General features: G+C 44.0%; 1 protein-coding gene across 1 annotated transcript; it reads right to left on the bottom strand.

Moving 5' to 3' along the window:
• Nucleotides 634–3,602, bottom strand: LOC110434949. Its single transcript, XM_021460027.1, has 3 exons — nucleotides 2,900–3,602; nucleotides 2,681–2,824; nucleotides 634–894 (listed from the first exon to the last, which is right to left on the bottom strand). The coding sequence occupies exons 1-3, from the start codon at nucleotides 3,354–3,356 to the stop codon at nucleotides 833–835; spliced, it is 663 nt and encodes a 220-aa protein (XP_021315702.1). The 5' UTR covers nucleotides 3,357–3,602; the 3' UTR covers nucleotides 634–832.

Below are 17,548 nucleotides of genomic sequence, written 5' to 3'. Positions count from 1 at the left end.
CTCGCCCGCTCGATGGCCAACTCGGCGCTCCCTCGCTCTACCCCGCACAGGGTGGGCCTAGTCTCGTGCGGACTCTCGCACGTCTCCAATGCCGGTGTGCAACATCTCGATGCTGTCGCGCCCCCGCCGCCGCCACAGGGCCACACCACCACCGGAAGGCCATCCCCAACCGGTGCCTCCACCTCTACGCCGTCGTCGCCCATCCCAGCCCAGCAGAATCCTACGCCTTTAGGGCTACTTTGGCAGCGGATGGAAATTAACCCCGGAAAGAAAGCCCCGCAGGTGGAATTTTTCGTAACTTTGATTCCCGCCTCTACCCAGGGAAGATATCCCACGCGTGGGGGAGTTTCCCTGCTCCTGTTTGGTACGCAGAACTGCACTGAACTAAACAAAGGGTATTACAGCAGAGCGAACAAGTGTAGAGTAAACTGCACCCTGCACTGAACAAGTGGATGTTCAACTTCACTCTGCATTGAACTGCACTCAACATTCAACTGTTGCAACTTCAAAAGGTCTACTATAGCTGCAAGCCACAGCTTGGTATGTAGAAAACCTTGGTCTTAGAAAATTGAAAACAATGTCTTAGAAAATAAAAAAACAAAACTTTTTAAATAAATTAAGGAAACCACCACAGATCAATGCCAACCACAACATTTTCATGAAAATAATGCATGAAAAATCATAAGACCAAAATTAGTTGGCATAGTCCAATACATAGAAAGTTTAATCCAAGTGGCAAATTCAATCTAGCTAATTCAATCGTCACCAAATCATAGATCATCTCCATCCAGATATCCAAGACATCAAAAAATAAATTTTGGTTTAATTCCTTTCATAAGCTTCTCACGCACTGCAACTGCATTTTTCTTCTCAAATCATACATCACCCAGAGCTCTGCAAGTAAACACCGAATAATATTAGGGCTCTGAAAGTAAACACAAAGAAAAAGTATAATAGCTTAAAAAAATTTACAACTAGACAAAATTAAAATCAATGATCTGAGACATTGGGAGTTTGTGCTTAGGGTGGGCACGGATGCACTCGCTCTGCACATACACATATTAATGCTACGTATGGCTATTATGTCTTTTCCTCCACGATATAAAAAATGTAGACCTAATTATATACACTTTACTATAGTTTACTGTACTGAACAACTTTATTTAAGTTTGAAGACAATGCAAAGCCACCAAGTCATTATGTTACCTACGTTGCTGTAACCAATTACAGAATCAACTCAAGTGTCATATGAGATGTGGAATAAAATGGCATCTCAGAAGAAGACTGCTAACAAAAAACAAAAGCCAAAAACAGATGCTACTCTTGCAACGCCCAACACATACTAACTGGGTGGAGCATCGTAACAGGTTATGGTTGGAGCTAGAGAAGTATTGCATCAAGATCAGAGAAGTATCGATGTTTAAAGTTAATAAGCCATATGTAGTAACAAAAATTGAAAGTTAATAAGCCATATGTAGTAACAGATACTGAAACTCTCTGAATTCAAACACTTCAATGCAAATCTCAATTGGGAAGTGGAGGCGATGTTATTTGTGTAAGTTCTAAGCCATGCTAGTAACAAAAACTGAAACTAAAACCAGACAGGGCACATGTTCTCAAGTTTTTTTAGCAGTATTAGCAGGTTAACTGCAGGCCAGGCTGCTAGGGTCAAGCCGAGCTCCTTTGGTTCTCTGCTAATTTTCTGCAACTTTTCATTCCCATAGTTTTTAGAACAAATTCAGAGTATTTGCCGCATCAAAAAACGTTTATGTCAACTACCTGCAGCAGACGACAATTAAAAAAAAAGCAAGTGTTAAAAAATAAAGAAATCAAAGCATGTAAACTATATAGTATATACAGTAAGAAGTATGCTACTATTTACTACTAAATCAATGACCAAATTGATCGAATTGCTTTAGTTGGAACTTGTACAAACATAATAGGCGAACTCTTATTGCAGTACCCCCAAGCAACACACTCATGATCGAAATTTCAACTATCACTGCATTCTGTGAACAGAGAATAAAAGACACAAACTCAAGCATAGCAAGTCATAATGGAATAAAAGAAATGCATCAGTCACCTTGCAGAAAACTACGATAAGATACAATGCTCTGCTAGAGTAGTCTGTACATTAGGCTAAAGTTCCTACTATTTAGTAATTTCAGAAAAGTAATATTACTATCATAGCCCAATTGTGGCAACAGGCAACCACACCAACACTTAGTACCTCACATCCTAGCAAAAGAAACTATGCAGTTAACTATAGATACAAATTCGAACAAGTGAACAAAGCTACTATACTCTTTCAAAAAAAACAAAGCTACTATATGCAATTGACTAGTGGTATATTTCAGCAGAACTTGTCCAATTAATTTGCAGAATAATCTAGCAAAGCATGGTACAGATTAGCAGCAGGTCAGCATAAAAATTGCAGAGGTGTCAAAAGCCTGAGCACATGGACATAGGGTGATATCCCTGGATCCATCGAGAAAAATAAAAACGACAAGCAAACATCCAGGCCTAAGGAAACGCTCTAACCCTTTGACAACTAGTACTAGAGATGCCATCATGGAGATGGTTGGGAGAAAAAAAAGTTGGAAACGAAAGCAAGACGCCCTAGCCAACGTGACCAGCAGCTTGATCTTGTGAGGACAAGGAGGAGAGAGGAAGGGCTCACCGTACCGGATCTTGGGACGAGGCCGGCCAGTCACGGAGCAGTGATTGAACTGGCACGGTCGGATCAGCGAGCGGCGAATGAAGAGTTGCACGAGTGGATGCACGGGTGGAGGGAGGAAGATGCGGCCGTCCGCAGCCCCAAGACCTACAAGAATCATGGTGAGGATCAGATCAGGAAACCCTAGGCTATGCAGGGAGATGCGGGTGGAAGCGAGCTGACCTGTAGAGACGGAGGTGCTGCTGCCGCATGGGCGATGGCGACGGAGGAGACGCGAGGACGGAGGGGCGGCGTCGGAGGAGAGGCGAGGACGGACGGGCGGCGTCGGAGGAGAGGCGAGGACGGACGGGCGGCGTCGAAGGAAGAAGTCGAGTCGAGGTCTCGAGGAGCCAAGACGACTCGGGGAATATCGCCCGGTGTCAGCAGGCCGGAGATGTATCCCCACGAAAACCCGGCTCCCACAGGGCCGAGAGGCGCGAGTGGTGGGCTTCCAAATGGACATGTGTCGCGGCCCGTGGAAAATCGCCGCGTGGGCTTCTTTTCCGAGGAAAAGGCCGGTATCCCTCTGGGATTCCGTGCTGCCAAAGTGGGCCTTAGCGTCCAGATCTCCCCCACTAGAAAGCCCACTCCAACAGCATAGCAGCAGGTGGACTCGGCATCGGCCGGCCGTCGGGACCATGATGATGGCTGCCGCCTGGCCTCTCTCTGCCGTCGCGGCCTTCTCCCGGCCTCCCTCTCGCTGACCCTCCTCCTCGCCACCCTCGTACCGCCCTCCCCTTTTCCCCCAAACCCTGCTCCTCCGTCCCTGCTTCCTCCTTGCTGCGGTGCTCACGTCATCTCTCCATGTTGTGCGCAGTGTCCATCCTGGTGCTGGGCGCAGCAGCCGTCTTCTTCGAGCACATCCGCAAGATCGGATGCATGTACTCGTAAGTCAGCTTCCGTGTTCCTGTCTCATCTTCATCGTTTCCCCCGTGGTCTGCTTGCCATGTTGACTGCTGTGATGTTCTGGATCTCGGCCAGTCGGCCACAGGCTGGAGAGGTCCACCGTCTCGGATGCCTTCTTCGAGGACCCCAACTCGCTCAAGAAGGTAGTGTACTGATTGCCCTTTCTATGTTTGTCTCGTGATGTGGCATAGTGTGCACGCTAGGTGTTTGCTGATTTGCTTGTCTGAACTGACTGTTATATAGGTTCCCTGTCCTTCGGATTTTTATCCTCCTAGGAAATACATTTCGTTGATAGTTCCTGCCTACAATGAGAAGCATCGACTTCCTGAGGCTCTTATGGAAACACTCAAGGCATTTGCTACTCCTGTTACTCAATGCTATATTTATATTTGAACTGTGTATTGCAATCTATACTGGTCATTTGCCTAAAACTTTTTTAGGTAAATGAAGGAACACAGCGCACCTTTTCTTTAGTGCGAGTAAGCGTTAAGGCTTTGCTTTTGTTGCGTAAGCAGAGAGCTTCAAAGACTTGGGCACTGATCTTTTCTGCATCACCAAACAACGCTTGCCTGTACATACAATTAGCTTCTGAGATGATTTATTTGAGCATATGTTTTGCGCAAAAGAAATTCAGAAATAGTTGTAAACTGCAATTCGGAGTAGATGCATTCAGTTTTGTTTGGGTGATGTGACTTGGTCATTTTGCTGATTTGTGTGTCTACTTGATAGTATAGATGGCATTCTTTGATTCCTTGGCTGCTATTGTTTTTGAAAATTGACTACAATTGTTCTTTGATTCTTGAAGCAGCAGCATGAATTTGTGAATATATCTGGTCTACCATTCATTATCAACACAGCCCCTTAAGATTTTTTTTGCTTAACAAAATTTTGACTATTTTCTAAGTGAGCTTCTGTATTTCAGTGCACATTCAGAAATGGAACCAATAAAAGAGATAAAGGTCATGAAAGAATTTCGGAAGCAGTCAACTCAGCTGGACATGATGGTAATAATATTGAGACTGTGATAACTTGTTTTTTTTTTTACTTCTAAAATCTAAGCTAGAACTCTTCTGTTGTCTATGCATTGCATTATAAAAATATCCTACTATGTATGGGGCTTAAAGTTCGATCTCGTGTATGAATGGTTGATATCGGCTTGAAAATATTGGTTTAAATGGTTCTTCTACTGAATTTATTACAAACAGCCTTAGCTATCATAATTTTCTGATTCCTTTTTTTGAGCAGAGCTTGTAGAAAATGAATATGTTCATTTTATGATGCATGTGCTAAACCAAGTGCAAAGATTGACATTAGTTACTATTTTGCAGACATGGAGATGAACTTTACCTTGGGTCAGTTGACAGAATGGATTCACTGAACCTTGCTGGACAGTTCAATGCTTCTTCAAAGCCAACTCCCACTTCTCTAACTATAGTTTTTTCTTCTTTTGTTCTGTTTAACAGGTGGCTAGCTGCTCTTTTGCAGTTACCAAATGCATTTTGTTATACTGCTACTTTTTCCAAACCTTTTCTACAAGTTGACTAAAAATTTGTTAAGAATGATTGAGAAATCCTTCTTGTAGGAAAAAATGGTGCAAGATCAGAGCTCCTACATTGATCTGCTCCTATGCAGAGCCGTTGGCTGCATGCTGCATTGGTTTCTGCAGCTTATTCATAGGACGTGTCAGTTGCAGCTCGTAAACCAGTGTAGGATTTTGCTGGTCTTCTGTCAAAATCCATTAAGATGCCGAGCATGTGCCTTCTAGAGGACGCTATCCATTTGGTACTGAAAGCACATCTATACTTTAGCTTCCAGTTTTCTCATCTCCCTCAGCAGTTGTGTTCGGCTCATAGTTGCAGGGGAATACTTCAAGGCTCTTGAGTACCTGGATGTTCTGTCATGTCCTTAGGTTACAAAAGATAGCTGCGAGAACAAGTGCGAGACCAGTGTTGTATCCTGCTGGCTATAAGTTGAATTCTATGGCAGTTTCCTAGAATTTGATCCATCTGCTGAGACATGCTTCTAGAATGAAACTGTGACCTCAGTTCTACTCAGTGTGAACTGCGAAATTAAATTTTGAAGAGCTCTGTCATGTAGGGCCATCTGGTTAAACTTGGTCTATTTCTTGGGTTTTCCTATCTTGGTTCGGTTATGTGTCTAAAATTAAGAGCCTAGCCCACTTGACTCTCAAGGAGAGTTCAGTTGTGTTGGTTTTTTTGGGTGGATCAGGTCGGGCGACCTATGATAAGGTATATACTTATTTACTTGAGCATGCCTACATGACATTGTATTGATTATGAGATGTGTTAAGAGAGCCACTTTACTAATAATTGTTAACATTAAGGTGCTAGAATTTCGATGCTGATGAGGTAGCTGATGAGCATCTTATACAATGTACTCAAACAGTAATAATTCTAGGATATTGATCTATTGTTAAAACTAAAAGCAAAAATATATTCATGAGAAGCTTCATAGTAGGCAAAATGATCGGTAAACATTTATAATTGATCCTTAGGCAATTAAATGTTGATGACAATATGTATTATCTCATGATATATATTTTTTACCCGTTGCAACGCACGGGCATGATCCTAGTATAGATAAAGTATGAATGGTGACAAAGATAATTAATCTGATCAGTGTAACTAGCCACATATAATAATGATAAGCACCTCAACACATATTCTAGTAAGTCATTAGCATGGAATTAGGATGAACTACAAGAATATTTCCTAAGTTATTCTTAACTATAAAGTCTAGCATATCATAGTTAGTGCAATTATACTTGGCAATCATTGCGAGACAGGACTACGCCCATGCATAGTGATATTATCAAGGAAGATGAGAAACATAGCAATCACTCCCCTATAATAATGTTGCTCTGCCTGCCCTATACATGGGAGGGGGACTATATAAGAATCAATGGAGCTGTCACCACCACGAACTACCCCGCAATCCGGCATATAGGGTACAATCGCAGATAAATACGGTATAGGTACCACGCCTACACAATACTTTTCATTTACCCACTGTACACATGGATAAACGCTATACGATCCTAAACATGTATATAATTCCAATCTAACTAAGCCAAGCATATAACTATGATAAACTAAGAACGATATAATTGCAAATATAAACAAGTAGAGCAAAGTCATAATCAATATATTGAAGTAGAACAAAGTCATATTCATAATATTGAAGAACAATGATGAACAAATGAAGAACAGTAGAGGAATTACCAAGAATCCTCTTGACAGATCCGGAAACCAATCGAAGATTGACTCCTTCTAGTTCTAATCCTACGTAGCTATGCTAAACTAGAGATCTAGTTGATGTGGTGGCTCTAGGGTTTGATCAGAGACTTCTTCTCCCGAGATGGATGAATGAATTAGGGTTTCAGAGGTCCTCTCCTCCAGGGGCCAGGGGGCCTGCTTATATAGTCCCTCCAAATGAATATGGACCGTCGGATCAAACCGACCTTAATCGCACGGTTTTCCTTAATCCCTTAGGTCGGTGGAGCATGATTCGCGAGGTGGAGCCTGATTGGCTCTCAGGCCAGGGCGAGCGCCCAAGGGGGGAGGGTGGGCGCCCTGTCCCTGGGCCCGCTCGGCCTCCCACTCGTTCCCGTGGCTTCTGGACTCTTCTATTCTAGATGTTGGATAATTGCGGTGCACGTTGATATCTCTATGTAAACCCTACATGTGGGCCTTTCCTCCATAATTCCTGATAACCCCCTGCAGAAATAGACAAACACCAAAACTCATAGAATTCTGTTAGATAAAACCCTAAGTCTGGGTGTCGGTTGCATTTGGATCTTTTTCTTTCTTTATTTGTTGATTATATTTGATACTTAAGGACCATCAACAATATGATCCAATGGATGATCTCTTGCAATGTTTGTTGGTTGGAGTATTTGCACTTGATTGCTTGCACTTGATTGATCATGAGATGATGTACTAGCTTGTTGATCTTGCACTTGAGTACCACTTGTACTAGCTTGATTTTGATCATGAGAGCCACTAGCTTGCACATTACAGGTAGGAAGCACTTGATCTTTGTCATCTTCAACATCAATCACCTCTCTAGGCCTTAAATCACCAATATCCATATTCTTCATTGCATCGGCTAATTGAGTGCCTCTCATATCATCTAGATTCTCATCTTCCTGTTGAGAGCCATATGCAATGTTGGGCTTCCTTCCATTCAAGAGCTTATATGGTGTCTTCTCCATCATTGGGTGACAATAGAGTCGGTTGCTATAGTAGCAAGCCGTGTTGATTGCTTCGGCCCAAAAAGAAAGACTCACATTGTATTCACTCAACATTGATCTTGCCATGTCAATCAAGGTTCTATTCTTCCTCTCAACAAGACCATTTGATTGTGGAGTGTATTTGGCCGAGAATTGATGCCTAATGCCAAATTCATCACAAAGCTCATCAACTCTTGTATTCTTGAATTCACTTCCATTGTCACTTCTCACTTTCTTGATGGTTGTTTCAAATTCATTGTGTATTCTCTTGACAAATGTTTTGAAGGTTGCAAAAGCATCACTCTTGTCACTAAGAAAGAATACCCATGTGTATCTTGTGAAATCATTCACTATCACAAATCCATATTTGTTTCCACCAATGCTTATGTATGTGGTTGGTCCAAATAGATCCATGTGCAACAACTCAAATGCCTTGCATGTACTCATGATGCTTTTCTTTGGATGAGTGTTGCCAACTTGCTTTCCGGCTTGACATGCACTACAAAGCTTATCTTTCTCAAATGTGACATCTTCCAAGCCTCTAACAAGATCATGCTTGACTAACTTGTTCAATTGTTTCATTCCAACACGATCAAGCCTTCTATGCCATAACCAACACATGCTAGATTTAGTGAGCAAGCATGTTGATAATTGAGCTTCACTATTTTTTTGCGAAGAATTGAGCTTCACTAGCATTGAAATCAACCAAGTATAGATTCTCATATCTAAAACCTTTAAATATCAAGTTAGAGCCATCTACAATTATGATCTCTACATCATAAACTCCAAATATGCATTTGAAACCAAGATCACAAATTTGAGCTATGGATAGCAAGTTGAAGTTCAAGCTCTCTACTAGTAGCACATTGGAAATGCTCAAGTCATTGGATATAACAATTTTACCAAGCCCTTTGACCTTGCCTTTGCCATTTTCACCAAATGTGATACTATCAATACCATTGTCATCATTTGGATTGATTGAATTGAATATTCTTGCATCATCAGTCATGTGTTGTGTGCACCCACTATCACGCACCCAATGCCTTCCTTCGGCTTTATAGTTTACCTACAAAACAAATCAATGTTTCTTAGGTACCCATACTTGTTTGGGTCCTTAGAGGTTAGTGACTAAGCTTTTTGGTACCCAAATGGCCTTCTTCTTTGGACCCACAATTGGTGTATGAAGGGTCGAGATGGTGGACTAGAGGGGGGTGAATAGTCCTTTCTAAAACTTTTCGCACCGGCTAACCGAAATAAGTGCGGAATTAAAACTATCGGTCTAGCCAAGACTATACCCCTCTATCTAAGTTCTCTAGCACCTTGAAAAGATCCTAAACAAGCAAGCAAGGTGCTACCTTAACATGAGCTCACCTAACCAATTCTAGGAGCAAGGTCACACAAACCTATGCCACTAGTACTTTGCAAGACCGGGGAGCTCCTACACAACTAGTAAGCAAAAAGCACAAAGCTCCTAAGCTCACTAGCAATGCTCAATAACAAGGCAACCAATGCCAACTTAGAGAGCACAAATTACTTAGCTACACAAACTAAGCAATGTGACTAACAAGGTTACACAAACCAAATTAGTCACGCAAGGGAACTACTTCTAGATACATAAGCAAGAAGGTAACTAGCAAGCTACATAAGCTAACTAAATACAAGAGCAACTACACAAGCACAAGTATATGAATGTAAGAACAAGCTTGTGTTAGGGACTTGCAAACCAAAGGGAAGAACAATGTTGATATGATGATTTTCTCCCGAGGTTCACTTGGTTGCCACCAAGCTATGTCTCCGTTGAGACAAGCTCCAAGGTTGCCGCTGGTCCTCTTGCTAGTGGTGACCCACAAGTCACACTCTCCCATATGGAGTGCTTACCACAAGCTCTAGCACTTGACCCAGCTGGACCACTTGTCGCTCTTCACGTCTCGCTCAACTAGAGTTGTTCTTCGCGATCCCCGCGGGGTGAGCACCATACCCCTCACAATCTCTTCTCTGGAGCACCGCACAATCTCCTTGCGTGCTTCGATGGAGTCACAAGCCACCAAGCCATCTAGGAGGTGGCAACCTCCAAGAGTAACAAGCACCACCGGCTTACAACATGAACACCTAGTGCCACTCGATGCAATCTCTCAATGCAACGCACTAGAATCACTCACTCGTTATTCATTCGCACTCTTGCAAGCACAAGTGAGTTAGAGGCTTTCCTAGCACTCCCCAAGCATGGACACTAAGTCCCAAGGGTGCTCAGCATCAGCCTAGGCTGGCCACCATTTCTATTTATAGCCCCAAGGGCTAAACTAGTCGTTGCCCCTTCACTGGGCAAGACACGTGGGCACCGGACTCACTGCATGGAGCCACCGGACGCTGGAACAGTGCGTCCGGTGCTCCAAAAATAGCCATGTGTCACTAGCCGTTTGAACTCGACCGTTGCTGCCAACGGCTAACACGCACGCACGCCTAGAACAGTAGCACCAGACGCTCTGCTGCTTCACACCGGACGCGTCCTGTGCGCACTGGACGCATACGCAGAGAGCAACACAAACTCACAGGAGCACCAAATTCATAGCGTCTTGTGCACACCGGACTCGTCCTGTGCGCACCGGACCCGTATGCAGAGAGCAATGCAAACTTGCAGCAGCACCGGAATTACAGCGTCCTGTGCACACCCGGCTCGTCCTGTGCGCACCGGACTCGCAGCGTCCTGTGCAAGTAGTTTAACTTGTTAGGTTGCTAACTTCTAGCTCCAAACTCCAAATTCGATGATCTTGGACATTTTGGAAAGCTTACTTAGAGTGCTATCCATTCTAAATGAATACTCAATCCAAATCAAAATGGATCAAAACAGTATTCCAAAATAAAAGCTATCCTAATGTCTAGAGAACACCGAAAGACTTCTCTCTCTTCTCCAAGTTGATCAAAATCAACTCCATCACCTTCTCCTTTACAAATGTGCCAACACCACCAAGTGTACACCACCATGTGCAAGTGTGTTAGCATTTTCATAAACATTTTCCCAAAGGAGTTAGCCTCTCAACTTGCCACGCCACTCGATCCTAACACGTATGCAAAGTTCGATCGCTCAAATGGCACTAGATGACCGATATGCAAACAAGTTTGCCCCTCTTGATAGTACGGCCATTTATCCTAAATCCAGTCATAAACTTCTCTACACACCTATGACCGGTGAAATGGAAATGCCCTAGGTTATACCTTTGCCTTGTGCTTTCCATTCCATCTCATCCAATGTTGATGCAACACATGCACCAACCAATCACAAAATGATATGATCCGCTTCATATCATCATGTGACCGTATTGGTTCATCGATCTTGACCTCACTTGCTCTTCACCATTGCCTCGGTCCATCGGCACCAAGTCTTGCTCAAGCTTCACCGTCACACGCGGTCCCTCGCTTCAAAGCCTCTGACTTGCCCTTCACTCTTGCATCCGGTCCATCGAGCCAAGCCTTATCTTGTTCTTCTCCACCTTGGTCACATGACTCCATGTCATGTATCATATACAATGAGCTCCTCCATCATCACATAATCACCTATGGACTAATCTCCTGTGTATCTCACATAAACACTATTAGTCCACCTAAGTTGTCACTCAATTACCAAAACTAAACAAGGACCTTTCAATCTCCCCCTTTTTGGTAATTGATGACAACTCTACAAAGATATGGAAATTAAGCTTTTCAAGTTAGCACTTCACACAAGTGTAAATTGCTAACTTGGTTTGGATTTTATGCTACTTATCCAACATTTAAGCTCTATGTCAAGATTTGGATAAGCACCATAAAACCCTACTAAGTGCTAAGGTGTATAGACTAAACCTTTGTAGCTCGATACCAAATTTGATATCATTTGAAGTATTCGATGTACACCATCCTTAGCACCATGTGTAGCTAGACAACAAAAACACTAGAAACCCCGTGAGATCAACATTATAAGCAAGGGTCTAGTCTTTACTTGAAGAACACAAGTCTAGCTACCAACCTATGCATGCTAGTTATCATATCATCAATCAAGTTCTATAACTTGTTGACACCGTTTTTGGACATGTATCTTTGGGCGTGTATCTGGAGTTAATGAGGTGTAGATCTGCTGGCAGAAAAGTGGTGACTAGTCTACAGAAGAGTTGCCGATAAGGGTTGGTGCCGATGAGAAAACGATAGGATATGACTAAGTCCAGGAGTGGTGATGGATTCGTGCCGATGACTGGTGCTGATGGTTGTCGATGGATATGAGAGGTGGTTTGCCAATGGTCATGGAGAAGGACGCAGGGGTTGCCGATCGACTCATGGTGGTGAAAGGTCCTAATATGGCTAGAGGGGGGGTGAATAGCCTATTTAAAAATTCTACAAATTCACTAGAGCAAGAGGTTAGTAAATAACAAAGGGAAGCTTTTTGCTCTAGCTCTAAAAGGGAGTTTGCAAGCCACCTATCCAACAATTCTAGTTGATATGATCACTAGGCACACAAGAGCTATGTCTCTACTTACTCTAGAGAGCTACCTAAAGTTTCTATACAAGTAAGTAAGCTACTCTAGTTTGCAAGAAAGTAAGAGAGATGGTTTGATCTTTATACCGACGTGTAGAGGGGATGAACCAATCAATAAAATGAAGTCCAATCACCGGGAGAAATCCAATCAACAAACACAATGAAGACACACGATTTTCTCCCGAGGTTCACGTGCTTACCGGCACGCTACGTCCCCGTTGTGTCGACCAACACTTGGTGGTTCGGTGGCTAAGAGGTGTAGCACGAACCTCGTCCTCACTAGGACACCACAAGAACCTACCCACAAGTGAGGTAGCTCAATGACACGAGCAATCCACTAATGTTGCCTTTGGCTCTCCGCCGAGGTAGGCACAAACCCCTCACAATCACCGGGAGATGGCCATAAACAATCACCAACTCGTGCCAAAGCTCCTCCGTTGCTCCAAGCCGTCTAGGTGGCGGCAACCACTAAGAGTAACAAGAAAACAGCAGCCAAATCGATCCCCAAGTGCCACTAGATGCAATCACTCAAGCTAATGCACTTGGAATCACTCCCAATCTCACAAAGATGTATAATCTATGAAGGAGATGAGTGGGAGGTGTTTGCTTCGGCTCACAAGGATGTCAAGTATGTTAGAATGCCAAAGGTGTGAGCCCCAAGCCGGCCAAACACATATTTATAGCCCCTCAAACAAATAGAGCCGTTGGCTCTTTCACTGGGCAAAACTCGAGGTCACCGGACGCTCTTAAAGGGGCACCGGACGCTCAGCCCTTGCGTCCGGTGCTCCAACGTCAGCCACGTGTCGCCTTTTGAACTTCTCGTGTCAGAGTCTAACGGTCACCTGTAGTGCACCGGACGCTGAGCAAGTTGGCACCGGACGCGTCCGGTGCACACCGGACCCATGCGTAGAGAGTTCCGCAAACCTGCGGGTCACCAGATGCTAAGCACCGGTAGCGTCCGGTGCTCACCGGACCCATGCGCAGAGAGGGTCGCAAAACGCCCGCACACCGGACGCTAACCACCGGACGCTCCCTGAGCGTCCGGTGCTTCCAGTCAAACACTCCGGCCAAAGTCAGATAGCACCAGACGCATGAACAGGAGCTCCCCAGCGTCTGGTGTTCACCGTCCGATGCTTAACCCTAGCACCACAACACACCGGACACTCAGCCACAGCGTCCGGTGCCTCAAAGTCCAGCGTCCGGTGAGTGTTTCTCAGCGAGGAACACTCCCGCGACTTCTCCAAATTTCCCACCGACGCAATAGGAAAAATGCACTTCATTTTCTCGAAAAGCGCCGAATCCTTCTCAAGGTGTGCCAACACCACAACGTGTATACCAACAAGTGCACGTGTGTTAGCATTTTCACAATCATTTTCTTCGAAGGAATTAAGTTAGCTCACTAGGTTCTAAATGCATGCTCATGAACAATGACACCTAGTGGCACTTGATAACCGCTTAGCCAAAGAATTCCCCTCTTTATAGTACGGCTATCTATCCTAAATGTGATCACACCCTCTATGGTGTCTTGATCACCAAAACTAAAACCCTAAGCAATACCTTTGCCTTGATCTCCATAGCGTTTTGTTTTTCTCTTTCTTTTTTTTTCCATGTTGAGCACTTGATCATCTTGTGGTCATCACCATCATCACCATGATCATCACTTGCTCCACCACTTGGCATGTACCAACCTCATTAAGTCTACACACACTTAGTAACGAGGTTAGTACTAGGGTTTCATCAATTATCCAAAACCAAACTAGGGCTTTTAGGTGGTGTACCGATCGGTTGTGGAAGATGATTTAATGTTTTCCATAGTTATTAGAGTTTGCTTTGTATACGAATTCTGTTTAATTTAGAATTTGAGTCCTGGTCGTGTCTAATTGTAACCTTTTTGGGTAGGGTATAAATATAAGACCCCGTAGCGATGTAAAAAAACAATTAATCAAACACAAGTTTTTACATCTATTCCAGCATCTATTTTTTCGACGACTTTGTCACCCTGCATATTTTTCTTTTACTTACGAGTTCTTAGGGATTCTTCAAGTCAATCTCGACGAGTTCTTGAGTTCCGCGTGAATACCTCTTGGCCGTGACATCCGGGTGCATCGCTGTTGTCGGGACCAAAGTGTTCGAGTTACCACCTTTGTCGATTGTAAGGTCAAATCGGCTGGCACGCCTTAACATCAAATCAGGTATTATCCCTTTGTGTTTGCAAATCTACTTTTGCACCAATACATCTTTTGGCACGCCTAGTGGGACAGAGATTCAACATCAAGATCAACATGTCGAACACCGATTTCGACTTAGAGAATGTCATCCCCGTGGCGGAAGCCAATCTCAGAGATGAACAGAAGCAAGCTATGGCAAAAGCTATGGAGGACTACAAGCAGCTGTGCTTGAAATCCTTTAGTATCAACAGGAGTGGTGAGGTGATCCAAAAGGAGGCATTGCCGATGCCTCGGCAAATCACTTTTGAAGCCAATCATGGTAAACTTCAAGAGATGGTTAACAGTGCTATTAATCGTGCTCTAATCAATCAATCTAGTGTGCTGTCCAATACAGTTTTCAATGCTGTGGCTAGAACTTTCAAAGAAGGACAAGTACCACCATCTTATGTGGGCCCAGCCTATCATCAGCCAGGAGCATCATCAGTTACGGCTCCATCGGCTACTACGGCCGTTGCAGGTACAGAAGTTACATCTCCTCCAAGCACATTAGGGATGACTAATGCACAATCTACATCGATGACGACTAATCCATCAACATCAGAGGGACAAGTCAAACTTGCTATAGATTTATTAGCATCGGCAATGTCAGGGTCTGTTCCTCCCAACTGGTGGGGATATGGTATGCCCCCAGAATTTATGGCAAAAAGTTCTGGAACGTCTCAAGTGGCTGAGACGATGGGCAAGGCTCCTATGACATCGGCACCCCCAGGATCACCGATGAATCAGAATCCTCACTATTCCACAACTACCACCACAAGACCCTTTACTAGAAATTCTCAAATGCCAATGTTGTAGATGCCTAATGCATCTGCAGATCCCATGCCAACGCAACAGAGGTTTATGACACAGCCAGGGTATGTCAATACAATGATGGTGCCCAATTATCAGCCATCGGCAGGGCCTACGTCGATGAATGTCAATAATGGATGGACAGGGCAGTTCGTTTTTCCACAAATGCCTCAGCAGAATCATCAGGTTATGGGATTTCAGCAGGGACCAATGCAACCTGGATTTCAGAATCAAGGGCTGATCAACCAGTCGATGAATCTTGGTCAGCAAGTTGGCGGCCAACAGGTGGTGGCAAATCCTATGTTCCCTGGAGATCGTGCACCATAGAGACACGTGGAAGCTTATCAGCACATGCCAGACCCACAACCAACTCATCGGCAAGATGCCGATGCTTATTGGGCCGATAAGATAGCTGAGGTGATGAGAGATCAATTTGGGTAAAACCCAAAGTCAATACTTACTCTTATCGGACACCGTATCCTCCTGCGTACGACTTAATTCCGCTTCCAAATCGGTACAAGGTGCCAGATTTCACTAAGTTCTCTGGACAGGATGACACGTCAACTATGGAGCATGTTAACAGGTTCATCATCCAGTGCGGGGAAGCTGCTAATAGAGATGAGTTAAGGGTTCGTTTATTCTCATCATCTTTGTCTGGATCGGCCTTTAATTGGTTTATTTCATTACCTCCAAACTCAGTGATTACATGGGCCGATCTAGAAAAACAGTTCTATAAATACTTCTTTTCTGGAGTTCATGAGAAGAAGATTACCGATTTAGTCAGGCTGAAGCAACGCAATGATGAATCGGTTGAAAGCTTCGTGCAAAGGTTGCGAGATGTCAAGAATAAATGTTATAGTCTGGTTCTAGACGATCGGCAGCTAGCCAATTTGGCTTTCCAGGGATTGTTGCCACATATCAGGGACAAGTATGCTTCTCAGGAGTTCAAAAGTCTGAGTCATTTAGTGCAGAGGATTTCTGACCAAGATATCAAAGCTTTTGAACCTAAGAGAGCGTGGAACAAAAAGGTGTCATTTGTCGATGAGGCAACAAGTTCAGATTCAGATGAAGAACCAGTCATCGCCTTGACGGAATGGGTAAAGAACAAGAAGCCGATGTCTTGCCCTTTTGGGAATAAAGAACCAGAGAAGTTTGCATTTGATATCACAAAGGCCGATAAGATATTTGACTTTCTGCTTTAGGAAGGGCAGATTAAGTTGTCACCCAACCATGTGATTCCATTGGCAGAAGAATTAAAAAATATTAAGTATTGCAAGTGGCATAATGCAACGTCTCATAGTACAAACGAGTGCAAGGTTTTCAGGCAACAGCTGCAATCGGCTATAGAGTCTGGGAGGATTAAGTCTGATAGTTCCAAAGCTCAAAAGCCAATGAAGATCGACCAACATTCTTTCCCTACAAATATGTTGGATGCTAAGGGAAAGACCAAAGTACTGACTTCGGAGGCAGCTGAAAGAAGCGCATCGGTAGATCCTCAACACCAGATTACTGCCGATGATGCCAAAGGCAAGGGTTTGATCCAGGAAGGAACCAGCTTAGGAAGGCCTCCCCGATCTGACTTTGTGATTACTCACAGAAGGCATCGGGAAACCTGGCAGCAGTGTGAAGATTGGTATCGCGCCAACAGGAGGATCGTCGTTGGGAAGAAGAAAGACACCGACAAGAGTGGAATTGGCATAAAGATCATTGGAACTGCCCGTTCTTCATCCATTGTTGGGAGCAAAACATCAAGCTACCAACTGTTAGAGACTGCCCTGAGTGCAATGGCTACAATCGGTATGATAGACCAAATCGGCAGTATGAGAACGATGATCGGCGTTTTGATGGGCCGATTAGAAGAAGGGCCTCAGTTCATGATCGGCTAGGGGTAGACTCAGTGTGCATGACAGACTTGGTGAGCGTATCGGGTATTTTCCCAGAAACCAAGAGGAGCTTGAGGAGATGGCGGATGCACGAGTTCCCGATGAGTTCATATTCTGCTGAGATGCTAATACTTATCAAGTGGAATCAAGGGAAAATCGTCGCCAGTCGGTTAGACAACCACAACTTCCTCCATGGTGTCCAGAGAGATTAACTAGGACACAGAAAAGAAGGCTGCAGCGGGAGCGGCGAGAAGAGCTGAGTAGAGGAGA

This window comes from Sorghum bicolor, chromosome 4 (genome assembly GCF_000003195.3).
Source record: "Sorghum bicolor cultivar BTx623 chromosome 4, Sorghum_bicolor_NCBIv3, whole genome shotgun sequence".
Classification (NCBI taxonomy): domain Eukaryota; kingdom Viridiplantae; phylum Streptophyta; class Magnoliopsida; order Poales; family Poaceae; genus Sorghum; species Sorghum bicolor.
Note: the sequence above shows the minus strand (reverse complement) of the source record. Positions and strands in the feature narration are given on the sequence as shown.

Coding starts and splice junctions, on each gene's coding strand:
- LOC110434949 (XM_021460027.1), bottom strand. CDS start 3,356: ATGGTCCCGACGGCCGGCCGATGCCGAGTCCACCTGCTGCTATGCTGT. Junction 2,825..2,899: donor CAGCACCTCCGTCTCTACAG/GTCAGCTCGCTT, acceptor TGATTCTTGTAG/GTCTTGGGGCTGCGGACGGC. Junction 895..2,680: donor TCGTCCCAAGATCCGGTACG/GTGAGCCCTTCC, acceptor GTTTACTTGCAG/AGCTCTGGGTGATGTATGAT.